The sequence below is a fragment of the Rissa tridactyla genome, chromosome 1 (assembly GCF_028500815.1).
Source record: "Rissa tridactyla isolate bRisTri1 chromosome 1, bRisTri1.patW.cur.20221130, whole genome shotgun sequence".
NCBI classification, from domain to species: domain Eukaryota; kingdom Metazoa; phylum Chordata; class Aves; order Charadriiformes; family Laridae; genus Rissa; species Rissa tridactyla.
In genome coordinates this window covers 182919423-182937806 of record NC_071466.1, presented here as the reverse complement: position 1 = coordinate 182937806, position 18384 = coordinate 182919423, and the positions used below count along the sequence as shown (strand labels likewise).

The 18384-nt window shown below is 41.2% G+C and overlaps 1 protein-coding gene across 1 annotated transcript in view; it reads right to left on the bottom strand.

The window, feature by feature from the left end:
• Nucleotides 1–18384, bottom strand: part of PPM1H (protein phosphatase, Mg2+/Mn2+ dependent 1H) — a 146320-nt gene that overhangs the window by 72747 nt on the left and 55189 nt on the right. The window contains exon 2 of the mRNA XM_054185263.1: nucleotides 3836–4001. Coding sequence (XP_054041238.1) covers nucleotides 3836–4001 — 166 coding nt within the window. The remainder of the gene's footprint in view (nucleotides 1–3835; nucleotides 4002–18384) is intronic.

Here is an 18384-nt window from a genome sequence, read left to right as displayed (position 1 = left end):
TCCCTTATGCTGCCTTACTGAAACACAGGGCTGCATTGATGGGGTAAGCATTAAACAACAATAATCACACAACCTCGGATGCAGCTGCCATTTAAGTTTCACAAACTTCCCAGAAAGCAGGGTAAAACAAAGATGGCATGTGGCCTTCTCAAGATCCTGTGGAAAAAAAGAAAAATCTGAGGATCATGAAATGGACTCTGGTAAATCAAGAGACAGTTTAAGTTGCACATCCTATTGCCTTTGTGCTCCACACTTCAAAAAACTAAAAAAGAACAGAAAAAAAAAAAAAAATCTTTGTTTTAATCAGACAAATGCTCAATAAGCTGCTTCCCTCATCCCTTCTTCCTTCAGTATTTCTACAAGGTTCTTCACTCAGAGACAATTTCAGACTGTGTGTTACAGTGGGATTTCCCCATGAGGCATTTACAGTATTCAGCCTCTGGCTTTCTTACTAAATGCTTGCCAAGACGATATTATACCATTCACTGGAGTGTCTCAAGCCTGTATTTCTACATCCTGTTCATATAGAGCGTGCTGCACCCTCATCACATTTAACACTGAACTCATACACTCCTTAAAAAAATATTTGTAACAATGCTATGTGAGGGCAAAACACATTACACTTCACAGGATAAAAATATGAAAACATAAAAATATGACACATTATAAAAACATGTACATCTTTTTTTTTCCTTTTTAGATATATTCAACCAGCACAAAATCCTACTAATTGCTAGTGTAAGACTGCCCTCTAGTAGAAAACTTTCTCCAGATATATACTGCCTGTTTTGGGAAAATATATTACAAATTTAAATTCACAAGCTGTGGTCTAATAACATGGTAGAATAGGTTTTACACAGCTAAATAATGAGTGCTATAGCACTCATTCAAATGCCACGTAGAAAACAGAAGTAAATCTGTAGATAAGAAGAGAACATATAAAGAACACGATAACAAGCAGCATGAAAATAGTATACTATATTACACAGATCAGCTGGGTCTTCACTTCAGACATTATGCTCATTTCTGGTCAAAATATGTCAGGAATAGAAGAACGAACAGAAGATCTGAAATAAAAACGTTTCTCTCAAGAAGCTTGAAAGGGAGTGGCTGTTTATTCCAAAATCGAGATGAAAGATACAGAAGGAAGAGAAATGAGAAAGTTCTGTGAGATACTTCACATAACGCAGGGTAATTGGATATTTAGCAAGGCTGACAATTATTAAGTTAAAATGGATAAAGAGAACAGCTTTCAAAAATATGCAATCAGTTGACAGACCCTACCATTACGATACCGTAACAGTATGATGACCATAATGATGGATACCATCACGGTTAGTGAAGACACCCTTCCAGTAACAGAATAGTTTTATAACCTGTATTTTTAATGCAATCTAAACATATTAGCTATGTAATGTTTGGAAAAAAGTGTCTTCTGAGGAAGACGATTAAACACACAGTGTAATATATAAAACATAGCCTGCTTTTGCTGTTGAGAAGCATTTGATACTGCTCAAAGCTGGAAGTTAACTGGACTTTGTGAAACAATGCTACAAAGCCTTCAGTGTCCCACGCATGCCCCCAAAATATGAAAACATAGGCAAATTCACTGCAGCTACATTCATCCACATCCCAGATGCATAGGCCCCGAGCAGGTATCTCACACAGTAGGCCTGGAACTTAGATGTGGTCTTAGACCAAAGCTAGTACCTCTGCACACCACCAAGATGTGTCTGCCCAGGCTGGTGTCTGCACAGGGGTCTTTGCATCCTGTGCGCACAACACAGCGATGCCCTTTGTTTCAAACAAACCCATCACCTGGACCAAGCACATTGTTGCTTACCTTGATGTGCTGTATATACACGAACAAGTACTGCGGCCAAATGCTTGCTTCACTAAACGTAATTAATGCATATGAAAATTAAGTACACTCATGGAACCAAGTGTCTGCATGAGCAAATAGCAGACAGTTGCATGGACTTTCTAAGAAAGACTTTTTAAAACACAGACTAATAAAACAAATTCTGTTTTGCCTTGCATGACTCTACACAGAACTCAGTCCCAGCAAGTACACAGCACAACTCTTTATCCAGGAGTGTGGAAATATGGACTTAAAAAAAAAATCATGACTGTCTGAACACAATGAGGAATATCAGCACACAGGAACCGGGACAGGTGATTTAAGGAAAAATTTCAAAGAGGAAAGCACGGGGCTCTTCGCAAACCTGGAAAATCTGTCCGAGTCTGAAAATGTTGCAGCAATAATGAAACAGGAAACAGAACAGGAGGAGCAAGAGGTGGGGAGGGACACAGTGCAAGAGGAACGCTTGTGGCTGAGGACCCCAATGAGCCCTGCAGCCATCAGGTGTACCAAGCCAGGGGATTTTGGGAGAGAGACTGAAGCAGACTGCTATTCACAACCTGGTTTAAAACAAAAACCAAACAGAAAACGGCACTTAAAGTCCACCGAACGACTAATTATCACTTAGGGAGAACTTGTGTTCTTCCAGCAGCAGAAAGACTGCATATCCACATTGTCAAACTCCAACATTCAGATAGGGCATTTCGTGTTACATGGCTAAATGTCTGAATTGAACGCACACTATTAATTATTGCTGGAGCCTGAGCTCATGCTTAAAAAGCAGATGAAGTAATTAGCCAGTCAGGAAACAAGACAGATGAAGAATAGCAGATGACTGCCAGTAGACAAGTGCATGACGTGTATCCACATAAAGAGAGGAGCCATAGTCCGCAAAAACAGCTGAATTCAGTGTGCTGGATGACCTTACCCTACCTGCATAAACCAACCTTGCTACACATAATACTGCTTCAGTGGAAGTTTCAGCTGGGATAGAGCTAATTTTCTTACAAGCAGCTGATATACTGCTGTGTTTTGGATTTAGGATGAGAATAATCTTGATAACACACTCATATTTTAGTTGTTGCTAAGCAGTCAAGGACTTTTCAGCTTCCCAGAGGCCTGCCAACAAGAAGGTAGGGGGCACCCAAGAAGCTGGGACAGCCGGGCCAGCTGATCCCAACTAACCAAAGGGATATCCCATACCATGTGAGGTCATGCTCAGTATATAAACATCGAGGAAGTAGAAGGAAGGGAGCATGTTCGGAGTGATGGTGTTTGTCTCCCCAAGTAACCGTTATGTGTGATGGAGCCCTGCTTTCCTGGAGATGGCTGAACACCTGCCTACCCATGGGAAGCGGTGAGTGAATTCCTCATTTTGCTCTGCTTTCATGCACAGCTTTTGCTTTATTTATTAAACTGTCTTTATCTCAACCCACAAGTTTTCTCACTTTCACTCTTCTGATTCTCTCCCCCATCCCGCCATGGGGGGGGTGAGCGAGCAGCTGGGTGGTACTAAATTGCTGGCTGGGGTTAAACCACAACAAACCCACATGACTATCTAACCCTTAATAAAATTGTATGAGTGTACAAACGGTGATACTGCCATGCTTCCAGTGACCATCACTGGACAAGTCAACCACAGCCATTAAACTCACAGAATTCTTCAGCAATAAATTTTTCAGGATTATATTTTCAGAAATGAAACAAAAAGGAAAAGTCAAGGAATATGCCCCTCCCCACCTTTAAACTAAAACATCTTAGATGCAAGGAGCATTTTTTAATGCACGAAATAAAAAAATCAAGTAGTAGAGCTAAGAAAAATAAAGTTGAGCATTCTGTATTTAAGCAGAGATAATTAATGAGGTAACTGAAAATATATGAAACATTCAGTAAACATCTTTTAGTGTCATATTGCCACATCCTTTTATATTTATTTTGTATTTCTTCACTGACAAGATACAGAAGTCTGCTTACTGAATTGTCTTTCAGCTGGAGACCTTCTCCATTAGGCAGCGACGACCTCCGTTTTGTTGAGTTCTTGTTTGGTGTAGAATTAGCACCTCCAGCTTTCTTCTTGACAAAGAGGACTTCACAGCTGGCTTGATCTTCATTGTGCGTGCTCTTCCCTGCATTTATTACCCTGAGAAGAAACAAAACGAGAAAACAAGGCACATGTCCAAGTTAGCAAAGCACAGAAGCCTTCATCTGTACCTCCTATGTGACTCAAGATGTACAGAACCATAGCCCAGAAGTATTGCAAACACCAACCGAATTAAAATACCTGACTTTCTTACACACATACGTATGCATACATACACACACGCATACTTGCTTGTTTCTATACACCTACCCATGGCATAACAAGCATGTTTCACAGAACTATGTGAATAAGAACAAATGGTATCATGAGCGTATTTTACCCTTAGGCATACCATACTTTTCTAAAGAAAGGCACTACTTGATGGTCACGGCTGATAACACTTATGCCTCCTAGTTGAAACATGAGATCCCCAGTTGCTTTTCTACCTGCCAGCCTCTCTGCTACAGCGAGTAACGAATCTGTTGGCTAAGGGTGTGCGTTCTGTCAAGTTCCAAGTCTTGTACAAACAAAACACCTGCTATAAATCTAAAAAGCTGTTACTGCTAAAGGCACAGAAAAATGTGCAACTGCTATTAGTCTGTTTAAAGGGCATATATTAGAAATGCTGTAACAGAAATACAAAGGAAAGGCTTTGCCTTAATATTCCAACATGCAAGTCAAGTTTGCTTGTAGCACAGCAACACAGAGATCCATACTAAATACACCCCTCTAGCATTGCAGAGCATAATCCTCCCCAAAAAACCCTCAAACCCTCGCACCTCTGTCCCACCTGCAGCATAGAGAGAAGATCTGCACCAAGAGCTGCAGAAATCAGCAGTAAGAGCTCAGCACAATCTTCGGAAAACCAAAGGTACCCTGAGATTTGCACCACAACTGCTTATCTTCCTTCCATCAGTGAGGAACCTGAAATAACAGCTCTTCCACCACCAACATTTCGAACCCTAACCAGAAGTTTGCATTATCCAAGATACCATGGTTACTATCATCTGTCTCAGAACAACCAAGTTTAAACATGTTTTCCACTTTCTACATGAGAACCTCACCACAAACTGACTAATTTTTCATCAGTCGACACCACATTCAGTAAGACACATGCTCTGACAGTCCTGGGCTCACACGGGAAAAACTTGAGCAAGCTGGGACCATGTCTTCTTCCCACCAAGCAAAGATGTTGTCACTTTGATGCAAGCGTGTCTTCTTCCACAAACAATATTTAACCACTCCTCTCTACTATGAGGTGCAAGTCACCTAACGAGCTGACCGCTAATCAAAGACAGCCTCTCCACTACCAGACAAACATCAAGTTTCACATCAGGCACTTGATGTCTTTAAAAACAACTGCTGCTTCCCCAGAAAGTAAACCAGCTAGAAGGCACATCATAATCGTGGTGGCAAGTTCAAGACATACCTGACTTCTTGATCTCTAATGTTTTCATTACAGTAAAATTTTACATAACAAGAAAACACTTGCTAAAGGTTGTTGAAATGAAAATAAAAACCAAAGGAAGGTCTGCAGGGGACTCTGCGCCAGTTTGCCTGCTCTTGCTGAAATGTCAATTCTAGGTCAGCCTTGCTGAAGGTAATATATTCTTTTGATTTTCTAAGAGCAACATGATACTGTGACATGCAAATGACTATTCCTGCCTCGGATTAGAAAAAAAGAGACAGTCTAACTCTTAAGAAAACGTGCATCCACTACAGTTAACTGCTTCCAGAAACTCTTAAGTTTCCTTACAGTGCCAAATGTCACACACTGCAGCCTGACACCTGTATGCACAATACCACCAGTTGTTTACAAGTATTTCTTGTAAATAAACACCAACTGTGGATAAAATTATTTTGTGAAACACGCAGAGAGCAAAGATGAAAGAGCATCTAGTTGGAAGGCACCTGTGAGAAGTTTAACCACTCACCCCCTGCAGTGCCTAACCTTTGAGCAACTGGAGATCAAACATTGAGACACAATAAGCTTCCAGTCTGAAAACTCGACATTTTCTTGCCATATTGGGAAAAAATATATTCAGAAATAGGGGCGGGTGGGGGGAGCACAAATAGCAAAGGATTTAAATCAGCTGACCAACACCTCTTTAGTTTGAAATGCCAGAAGCATGATTAAAATATTGCAGCAGCACAGAAAGTGTAATTTTATCACATGAAGAGCTAATTAATATTCAGTTTAGCTCACTGATTCAGTCCCCTCACTGATACTGCTAGCTGTTTGCAACCCCACTTAAAAAAAAAAAAAGCAGAAGACAAACAGAGACAAAATCAACTCCTTACAAAAATCACTACCTTCCTTACCACTTATTGTTCCTTAGAAAAAAATCACTCAAGTACTGGAGTTGCTCTGGTTTCTAAGCTTAATGATGGACTTCAGGACTTGTACGGCAGGAGATGTTCTGATGTTTAACGGCGTGTTAAGTTACGCACAATATGGTATCATTTTATAAAGCTCTTGCCAAGAAAATTTGTCAAGGCACTGAATACATTAGAAAGGCTGCAAGAACAAAGTGACCTAACAGAGTAGCTTGGCAGTGAGCTACCGCGAAACGCCTGGAGTTGAACCTGTGTACCAAACACCTTGCTAGACGAGGATATGGTCAAAAGGAACCTGGCAAGACTGAATACTGAAAAGATGTGGGGGTTGAGGTGTCAGTATATGTTCCCTCCCAGAATTTCACTTTGTCTCCCAAAAATCCAGTTTTCCTCTCACCAGCAGAGGATTACGCTTATTTTTTAAATCCTTGTGAAGACTGGAACTAATCATAACATCCAAATAGTGCTTATGGGAGCTACCAGGTAACACCGTCTAGATGCCAAGAGGTACCCCCTTCCTGGCAAGGGTACTATTCTACCCCTCAATCCCATCTCACAGGCAAACTTTGTGAAAGGGCTGCAGCGAAGCCCTATGATTTTTAATCTCAAAGCCTGAGCTATGTGTTGGTGCCTGATGCCCAGCACAAGAGCTGGTAACACCTTCCACTCAGCTTCTGTCTTTGCTGTCTTTTGAAATCCCTTTCTCTCTGCAGCTTCTTAAATTCCTCCTCGAGGCAATTCTTTCAACCAGCTTTCCAATGCTGATTTTACTGTTGTCTTTCCTCCTTGCTTTCACAGACTGTAACTTATCAGGACAAAACTCACACCTAAGCTGCTTATACAAATAACAAAGCAGAACTAACAAGATGTCCATATCTCCAAAAGGTAACCCTTAATTAGACCTCTGAAATTTTTTATGGAAAACCTACCATCCCCCTCCCTCTTTCCACAGAGGAAGTGCCTCAGTTTCCTAAGCTCTTCAGTTCCCCTTCATATCTCTTTTTCTCTCTGCCTCGAAAAATATGTTATCCTCCAGTGAAGTGAATGAAATGAGATAAAGCTCTACTTTCTCATGCTTGAGAGAAAAAAAAACAACCCTCCCCCATCAAAAAAAACCCTCCAGTTGTTGTCCTTGCTTCCATTTTATCATGGATGTAAATAACAACAACAACATTTGGAGACGAAATAATAAAAAAAAGAAGACTGAGATCTACATAATTCCCTAGCTTTTACTCAGAGACATATTTTCAAGGGAATTCTTGCTTTTGTTTTCTCACCCAACAACAGTTCCTCCAGGAGCTGTTTGATTAGACCTATTCATGATCAACTCCTTTCCATCCCTTCCCTTCTTTCCCCCATTACCCGCTTATCTCCTATCCAATCTTTTATGACATTCAATCCAAATAACATATCTAATTTGGATCAGAAGCTCCTCTTTTTACACTATTAGCTGTATCTATTGCGTCAAACACATTGCTCAGCAATAAATAAATAATCCTAAGGTTTAGTTCACGGTATAGTAGTGCTAGTAAAAATACACCCTACTTCGCAAACAGGAGCTTCCTGAAGCCTGCACAGTGAGGCGGTGGGATTCAGTCACATTTGAAGAGGTATTTGCATCAATCTTGATCAATACTTCAGTACCTTACAAGACTAATCTCTGACATGTCCTCAGCCAAAAGCAAATCCCCCAGATAGGAGCCAGCTAGTTTGTTTGGCTCACAATTAGCATTCTGCTGGTATCTCGCGAGACCCTAAATCCCATCCGAATGAATGGAAATGTAGGTCACACTGTGCTTCTATCCTTCATTCAACAAGCAGCTGTGAAACTCTTGTGTCAAGGTCACTGATTACAAAATCCCAAGTTTATCTTAAAAGAACCAAAACAGGCCAGTTGAACAAATCCAAAACAGGTTTTGATAATAGTTTCCTGAAAAAAAAAAAAACAAAAAAAAACCAACCCCAAACCAAAACAAACAAAAAAAATCCCACAAAAACCCAACCAACCCAAAAAACAGCTCGACTCTTTTGAAACATTTCTATTCAGCCCTCTATTTTTCACACTGATATCAGAACATACACTCTTTGGCTGTTTTACTCCTCCCTATATTGTGCTCATTAAGATTACAGCAAGTTGTATTTGCTTCAGTGAAAGTTCCAAGCTGTGCTGTAGGAGGTGAAGAGTTTTACTCAGGTCTAGATCTCATATTCTGAAAAAAATTGAAGCAGTCATCCAAGTACTTGTATTTTTTAAACTCACGAGTCTAGCAAAATTTTGTATGTAGCATACCTAGATAAAAATAACAGGTAAAGGCAGAGAGCTCAGCAGAAATTCTGAATGATGCACGACAACAACAGCATGCACAAAAAATGCTTTTTGAAATTTAAGGGCTGAGTGCACTACAAGATCTTGGGGAGTTGTGTTGCACCAGGAGAAGCATGGGAACTGGCCGCACACACACTCCAGACCTGCCCAAGCTAAAAAATAAAACCTGTAAGCAGGGAGCCTGACCCACCTCCTCAGTTTAGTTGAGCCGTGGGGTAACTGACAACCACCTGCAACCATGGGATGGTACTACAAAACCTATCTGCTTCTCCCCCACCAAGGCCTAGTTCCTCTCCATGGTAGTGGAGAGCATTCCCAGTTCCACCTCCTCTGTAAGATCTGTTCCAAGGGTCAAGACATCCTAAGCAAGCTCTTCCAGAGCAAGGGTCCGGGCCCCCTCTGCTTATACCATGTAGGTTAAGGCTGAGGCCGTGTGTATCATCTGTGTAGCCCACAGGGTCCGACACTGGAACATCAAAATACCTACAAATGTTTCTAAAAAGAAAGTGCTGCAGAGAAAGGGGATGATTTGGCAACTTGCATTTGTTGGTGAGAAAGCAGCTGTGCCAGGCAGGAAGCCATCCCGGTAGGAAAGGTCAGCTGAAAGTGGAAGAGGGGGAATGAAAGAACACAAAACCAGCTTGCAAGCGCCCTAAACACTTCTGATAAAGCAACAAAAAGTAAAGCCTTAAACAAAAGACCAGTTGATGATCCCAAGTTGCTGCTTTCTTAGATCTCTTACAAAAAGATGCTGTCAAATGCTTTTCTCTGTAACTGCAAAGACCCCAACTCTGCTCAAACAATAGCTGAAAGTCCCGTAAGACAGTAGGAAAATATATAAAGAAAAGCCCCCCCTCAAAGTTATCTACTTCAAAATAATTCAAATAAAATAAAAATAAAAAAAATCTTTCAATCACCAAAGCAAAATTTTTCTCCTGTGTTTTTATCTTTCTTCCCCAAGGAAATTTTCTAACTCCACCATTTATCTAATTAGCAGACTTATGATCTTAAACATTTACTGAACTATACAAATTGGAACACGCTCCTTTTTTCTCCATTGTCAGTTTTCAGGTTACTAACAATATCAAAGAATAATACCACTCATTGGGGAAAGTAACTGATTGTTTTTCTAGGAAAAAGAAAATTCAATAATCATAAGAATTAAGCAATGACAACCAAGGGCTGCTGCTGAGATTCTCAATTTACTGTGGATAAAGGTGACTTTCTGCAATTCTGGCATATATAAGTTTCTGAAATGTAAGTATCATCAACCTTCCTGCTGTTTACAAGGTGAAAAAAGAATAATGGCAAAATATCATGCCTTAATCACATGCCCCCCCACCTCCCCCCCCAACCCAACAAAAAATACATCCCAATACAGTTGCCTTACGTGCCTGGAGGAAAATTTGGCCCACAACAGAAAATTAAACCGGAGCCCATTAGTTGAGATGAAAGGGTTGCTTGCACGATGTCCTGCAGGATGTCTTTACTTGTGGAAACCTCTCTCACTTGATCTACAAAAATTTCGATTTGTTAACCCCAGGCAAATGCTAAAGCTCTTCATCTATTCCTTACGGCTTAGGAAAAAGGAGGTAGGCAAAAGCAGATTCATGGTTTATTGCGATTTTCCATTTAAGGCTGGGGGCTCAGAGTAGCAGTGGGCACCTGTAGTTGTTTTGACACTGAATAAATCAATTTATCAGGTGGCACAGAGCCCTTCTCTCCCCCTGCCAGCCTGGCAGGCTCCAGCCGTTCGCAATAGCTCCAGCCAGCCTGCCTCTCTCATTCCAGCTGTGGGCCACACGTGCCACCCACAGCCATGAGCGTGACACCAGCTTGCATCCAGCCCAACTAATAACACAGAAGTAACCCAGCTGAATGAACACCATACCTATAAACAACAGACAGTTATTTTTCTACAGTTCTGCGTTATAATTCCAACAGTCTCAGAATAATGATTAAAGACACTACAAAAAACCCTTTCATACAAGTATTACTGGCTTTTCTTCCCCCTCCTGTCCTTTTCTTTTTTTTCCCCCCCTTAATGGATTAGCATTGTGAGTGGATATCACTGCCTTTTTCTGTGACATCTCATTTATAGTCTTAGATTTCCAGGTAGGTGGCTGTTTCCCTCCCTTCACCCACACAAGATTTATTTCTGCGCTGGGAATCGACTTGAAAGATATTTCCTCCTAGTTGTTCACCTCCTCCCGCAGATGAAAGGCAGCTTTACAAGCAGCCTAAACAGTTTCACTCATTCACTACAGTAGCTGTCATATTGCTCACATCAAAACCAAACCACCCACTAGTATTGTCCACTGCGGGCAGAAACTAAAGCCATCCCTGAATCGCTTCTCTAAATCCATGGGGTTGAATAAAACCTTTGGTTTTCTTAACTGAGGAGGAAGTGAATGTTTAGCCATAAAGATGAGTCTTGCGATGATCCAGTGTGAAAATATGGTTTCTCATACCAGCAATCACACCAGTATACTGGGACAAGTTCACTTTAGGAGTCAGCTAGAAGCTACAACACCTGCCAAGCTGATAAGGACTAAATATGGTATTAAAAAAGGCAAGACCCAAAAGCAGAATACCATTATGCTGGAAATTTAAAATACATTGAAGAAGTAAGAAACAATGCAAGGAAGAGTTCTAAAAAATTTCTGCCACAAGTTCAGTGCAAATGAACATAAACTGTAACACAACTTGTCTTTGGACTGAAGTCGATGACATCTTGGAAGGGAAGTCCACTTTTACGTTATTCATATGCATTTCCTGAAATGCTATTGCATGGCAGAGCATCCATCTACACTTTCCAAAAAAGATGAAATACTACGCGACTACAAGGAACAAGACAGCTGTAGGTGACAGTAATGGAACAAGCTCTGTGATCACTACACAGGGATGAGCAGCTCCTTTTGATAATTAGCCTGCAGGTATTACGTGAGAAAAGCAACAGACAGTGAGCCCAGAGCAGATGCTGAGCGAGAGTGGTGGGACACAGATGTGGTTAAGCACAATCTCACTTCAGGGCTGAGCAATCTCAGCCACAGCTGGCAATACTAATTGTCAAGTTTTCCCTCCTTGCTCCTTCTGTACTGGCTATCAGCATGGGGGGAGAAAAGGCTGCAAAAGCAAAGATGAACTTGACACTGTAAAAGAGAACCACCATTTCTTTCACACAAAGCAATTGCGAAGGGAGCCTGGTCACACTGCTCACAGGCCTACCTAAAGCAACTGCCTGCCTGTCTAAAGCTTGCTGAAAAAACTAAGCAAGAGACCTGGAGGATAATGGGGACAAATAACTTCATGCTGACCGGCATCCTAGCCTAAATTCCACTAACACATTGTCTTGCACCTTTTTCTTCTTCTCCTTAATAGGTGAATTTTCAAATAAGTTGTTTCCTGTTCATCTCAGAAAAATAGGTCTAAACTTATTTCCATGCTATACAGGAAAAAGTTGCCTTGGAAGTTCTTCAGTGATGCTTCTTATGGCATATTCAGCCTGGTGAAGTCAGCCTTCAGATGGGTACATCTGCACAAAAATATTAAGATTTTTATGCGTCGTTACATTTCTCTAGATCTTTGTTGTTTATAAGGCAAAGAACGCTTATCAGCTTCAGCTAATATGACAAGTTTAGAGCTTCAAATTGAAGCAGAAAACGTTAAACAACAGAACAGGTGTGAAAAGAATAGGAACTTTTCTACAGGAATATACTTTATCATGGTTCATTAGCCTGTGAATAGCCCTTTGACTTCACTTTACACATTAGGAATAACAAGTCTTGAAAAACTGAGACACCTGGTCGAATCTTAAGAGAACACACTATGCACATCATGACAGTGACTTTTCTTTATTTTCTTCCCAGCTGTTTCATCACACATGTGACTTTGCTGCTTTGGCCTTGAAGGGTGATCCTGAAAGTTCACTGATGAGCAATATTTGGCTTTTCACTGCACCCTGAGAAACACATCCATGGATAGTGGTTTTGAGCTGTTTTGAAATGAGAAACATCTTAGGACCCATCCTTGAGCTCACATTCAAGACAAGAACCCAAGTTCTGCCATTCCCTTCCCTCTAATGCAGGGAGAAAGTAGCTGCTTCCATGCCTGTTCCCATGAGCTGTACAACTCCTTGTGCACGTGAGGCTGAGAAGAGTCTTGACCACAAGCATCCATCACAAGGACGACACAGTAGACACACAAGTCTGATAGAAGAAAGAATGGTTGCCTGTGAGGTCCAGTTGTTCCCACACAGTTGCGTGACAGAAATATACAAATCACACTAGTTAAAGTGATGAAAGGGCAGGGACAGCAGCCTGCCCGGAATCTCTACAGCAAGGGCCACCTGAGCCTCAGAAATACTCACTTTGCCTACAAGCTTAACACTGCTATTACTACTACACCAACTATTATTACTGCACAAAAACCCAACCAAATGCTCAATTTGAATTAAAATATTTTAGCTTTATTGTAGACTCATAATGAGTGTTTGCACATGGCAAGGATGCATGAAGAAAACAAAATGCCAGTTTTTTTCCCCCTCTGATTTCCTTCCCAAAGTTCTACTCCAATATAAACCCTTTCTTCTTAAAACAATGCCAATTATATGCAAATAAAGGTCTCCTTATGACTACAATGAAGCAAGTTATGTGTTTAAAGTACTTCAGTGAATCCCACACCATTAGACTATGATGCTGTAGGCTGCAGTCTCAGCTCTCTCAGGGTTAAGAGACATCAAGATAAACGGCTTATGCAAAACTAGTCCAAGCTTTAAAAAAAAATAAATATATTATCTCTTGTATTTAGCATGTGTGAAAGTTAACCCAAGAGTTTGTGGCGACGGTACTAATCCCTTTTATACAGCTGTCAACTTAAATTAGCCCTGAGCTAATCTTTGCAAGTGTGACAGAGAATGTACACATTTCCACAGATAAGTACTAATGCCTTATGCACAATATCCCTCCTCTACTGCAGCAGGTATTGTGAAGCCCCTACAACCTGAAAGAAGACAATCTGCTAATTTATTCCTAAAAAGTCATTATAGCAAACTGTATACGTATGAAAGCACACATATGCAATGCAAGGAGAAAAAGAAAAAAGAACACACTACATACAGCTTTATTACCAAGAATCCACGAGTAGAAAATTAATTCAATGCCACTTGTAGGTTGGTAATTTTTAAGAATAGCTTAAAGAAAAACAACACCCTGCTGCTGGAGTTTTACATCCATCACTTTTCCTCACGGAGAACATTAAATGGCAGATCTGCAGGAAGGGACCACATATGAAAACCACTACAATAACTCTTTGCCATAGAAACGTGCCTCAAAACCCAGTCTTTTACTTCTGTTATTAAAATTACTTTCATAGACCTCATCTTTGAAGCTGTTAAAATATCAGCTAAATGCAAGCCAATGAAGTATCAGCAATCCTGAGTTTAGAATTAAAAAAAAAGTTGCAGAAAAATGACGGCTACCTTAATCTTGACAGATCTTGGATGATCCATCAAACAATTTGTATAGTGTTCATTCATCCTGCTTGGGAGTAACAACCAAAGCCAAAATTAGCTTTCCCAAACTTAAGGTAAAAAAAAAGCCATAGTATTTAATGCAAACCAGGATTAAGAAAATATTGCAATACTTTAACATATATTTTATATACACACACACACAGAGCTCTGTACAAAAACCTATTGTATTTCTCAGGCAACCTATTCAAAGTTCAATTAAATGTTAAAACATCTATTTTTCATGTAATATAGGTCAAAGTGCTTAATATCTTTGCTCAGTTGTTCAGGCATCACACATGCAAAATGTCAAGTGCAGTGATAATTTGTAGATAGTCAGCATAGAAACCCTGGTAAAATCAGTACCAGTAAAAAGAAGAATCACAGCCAAACGCAGAATTTCTACCCAAGAGCAGGCACATAGCAGTGAACAAAAAAGTGTCTGCGCCTGTGCATAGGGCTTGAAGACACGGGTGTCCTTTCCAGCTCCATCCGCCACCTTTATCCAGAGGGAAGGTACTCAAGCTCTGTGATCTGCACACCACCTATTACCATGCTATGCCACAACATGTCTTAGGGGTGTGCTGCAACCAGTCCCACTGCGCCTCAGATGGCATGGACACGAGTACTGGGTACGCACCAGGGCTGAACCTCAGGGCAAACTGTCCCCACAGGTTTCTGCTGCCCTTGCAGCGGTTTAGGGATGAAGAGGTGTGCCCCCAACCCAAGAGCAGAGGAGGTACAGCAAGGCTAAGGAGCAGTTTTGGAAGGTGCAGTACCAGAGAATCACAGAACGGTTGTGCTCGGAAGGGACCTCTGGAGGTCATCTGGACCAACTTCCCTGCTCAAGCAGGGTCACCTAGAGCAGATTGTCCAGGACCATGTCCATATGAGAACGCAGAGGTAGCAAAGCACAAAGCAATGGAGACATGCCTTACCCGGTGTGTGCACAGGATCTGTCACAGAGCAGGACCTGCTCATTGCCACCCTGTGAGGCGAATGGGGCTCTGTGCTGGGACCCAGCTCTGGTCTGAATGGGAGCAGGAGCAGCTGCACAGCTACTACCAGCTATAGCACTACTCTCTAGCACTAGTTTCTCTAGCAGTACTGTTTCTTCTATTTGTGCTGCAAATCAGCCTCCATTATGAATCTTACCCCTTCCAAAGTCAATAGCAAAAACACCACTGGCTCCTGTGAAACCTCAATCCAAGTCTTCACTTGCAAACACATCCACACACACCAGAAAACCTACAGGCCAGCAAATACTTAGCACAAACATAGTAAGCAGGGCCAACATGAAACATTTTAAGAGCTATAGCTAAGAAGAGTCAATTGTGTCTGAAAAAGCCCACAGAAGATGGGGTAGCCCAGCACAAACAGACCTGAGCAGCACTGATGGGATGGATCCTGTGTGGCACGATCAAAGGCAGTTGCAACCCCAGGGAGGTCTCCACAAGAACAAAGTCAACACCAGAACCAATTGACTACTGTAACTCGTACATAACCCTCCCCATTCCTCTCAGACCACTGGGAAATTAAAATCATGTCAAGATCTATAAAAATATGTATCAGGAAGTAATGAAGTATTAGCGGGTCCCTGCATCCTGCTACACCAAGGAACAACTTGTTTTCAGAAATTATAATTACAGTTCCACAAATGCAAAATATGCACTAAGGCAGTGACTGAAACTGGAAGTTCAAAAGGAATTTATTAACCCCTTGACAAGACTGTAAATAAACATTAAACAAAGCTGTATATGAACTGAAAAGAAAACCCTGCAAAATTCAACAGTTCAACAATTCAGAAAATTAGCAAGAGAGCCAACTTCTCAGGCAAAGGATGAAAGGTGACCTTTCACAAGTACCCCCTTTCCCAGTGTAACCAACCTTCATGTGCCAGTGTGCTGCCCCACAGGGACACCCGTGCAGCGAAATTAATATATTTTTTTAAACCCAAATTAACATATTGCCACAGCAAGACTGAAGAGACAATATGGAGGCAGAAATAGCAGATGATAGGGAGGAGAGCTCCTGCTTAAACTAAAATTTCTGAAAAAAAGAAAAAGTTATGAAGTTGTATTTTACAAGTCTAGGAAGCTAGCAATGAAAAAGAGGTGGTGCACCACAGTTTAATGCTATGTAACCATGGACATCAAACCCTGATCTGTCTCTTCCTTGGGAAAATCCACTCAAGTTTGCCTTCAGCTTTGAGAAGTCAAGCCCAGAGCACCTTCAGCTTGGCACTTGCAGCATCTCTGCATCAAGAAGCCAAGTACTTCTAATCTTCTTAGGTGTCCACATGAGTCTACAGTCACCTACATGTGACTGCTTCTACAAGTATGCTCCCCAGAGGTGAGATCTAGTCAGATGTCTACAGCGCAGACAGCTAAGTCTGGCTAATCACCCAGACTTTATTTATAAGCAAAGAGAAAGAGGACATTTGGGGGCATGATTCATCTGACCTATTTTAGTTGTTTACATTAGCATGAAATGTCTGTTCCTCTTCGTGGACAATAAAGCTGAGCCTAGACACTTACACAGCAGGTTGTCAGCGTGTGGTCAGATGATTCCCGCCTTATGTGCCTGAGCTTAGAGGGGTGGAGGGAGGGAAAAAAAAAAAAAACCCAAAACACAACAAAAAACCCCACCAAGTTCTCTTTCAATAGGTTTTCTTGCTATTTGAAATGCATTTTCCTCAAAATGCATCTTTGATATAGAAGTCCCTTGGTATGACTAATAATGCCGCCCAGTGCAGAGAACCAAGGTTGAAGGGGAAGCAGAAGAAACAGAATTAAATGCAGCAAAAATTATTTTTAAAATAAAGGCCATGGACAGATTACCATGTGCCTGAAATTTGGCATTATATTTTCTGATGCGACAAGTGTGTTTAGCACGGTGCAGCAATTTAAATGCATCTAAAACAGCTGGTGGGACTCTCAGACACAAAAGGAGATAATTGTCAACCTTATTCACAGCAATTAAATCTGTATAGGCTAAAATAGGATGTATTGTTCCCCCAAAATACTGGGATTGGAGCCAGAAGTAACTTCAGCGGAGCAGAAAGTTGGCAGTTTCGAAGGGGGCTGAAAACTGTGTAATTCTCCGGCATAACAGGGAAAAAATCCAATCCACAACCAGAGACTGAAGACAAGTTCAGAGATTTTTTACAGAAAAAGAATTTCTCTTCTTCCGGAAGTACCAGGAAGACGTCAGAAATTAGTATTGAAACAGATGTCAACATAGACTTATCTCAGCATGCACTCCACACAAGTGGAAGTGTATCCAATAATTTATTCTGCTGACTGAAAAGAAGAAAGCTAGAGATTATTATTGCTATATTTAGACACTTGCACACTACCCAGATATGTTCCCTTGGAGTCATTTGAGCACATGATATTTAGACAGGCACAAGAAAGCTGGATAACCGTTATTAAGAGCCCAACACTGCCACTAAAGAAACAATCACTAATCCGTACTCAATTCAAAATGATCAACAAGTGGTGGCAAAGGATTTGCAAATCATTTGCCAAGGACAAAATACCTCCAGAGCGGCATCAAGAGACGGCTGTTAGACTGGGAAAAGCCACGAAGAGGTGGCGCCAGGATCTTCAAAGCAGTGGACAGGCTGTCCTCCATTCATCAACATGGTCTGAGGAAACTAGTGTTCATGCTAGCTGGGGTGGGGGCAGTAAAGGCAGCATACAAGAAATTTGTTTTTAAGGCAGGGGAAAAAAAAAAATAAAAAAAAAATCTACCTAACCCATCTGAGAACATGACTCTCCTGACTGAAAACCTGCAAAACCCAGACCTGGCTTAGAATGTGGGTGTGCGACCAAAAGTCTTCTGCTTGGTAAGTTTGCGTGCAGCTTCCATCCTCTCCTTTACAAAAAGTATATTAAAAAAAATATTTTTAAAGTTAAGTCTGGACTTTAAAGAATAAAAAAGTCAGACTCTGAAAAAATGGCCTGATAGAAGAAAGGCAAAATTCCTCTAGGCTCCCTACCCAACATTTACATCCATCCCTACGACTAGACCATGCTGCAAAAGGCTCCAAGGGCAGCTTGTAGACACATTTGGTCCCATCCTTTGCCTCAAGGTTTTGCCCTCTCCCTGCCTCAGATCCATCACTCCGACTTTTTGCTCATTCATCCACCAGACAAACACGACCCCCACCCCCAAACAGAATTCATTTTTGTCAGATCCATTTCCTGATGGTTTCTCAAGTTCAGTCAGCCCAGCAGAAAGCTGGAGATCTCGAGCCCGGTGAAGGG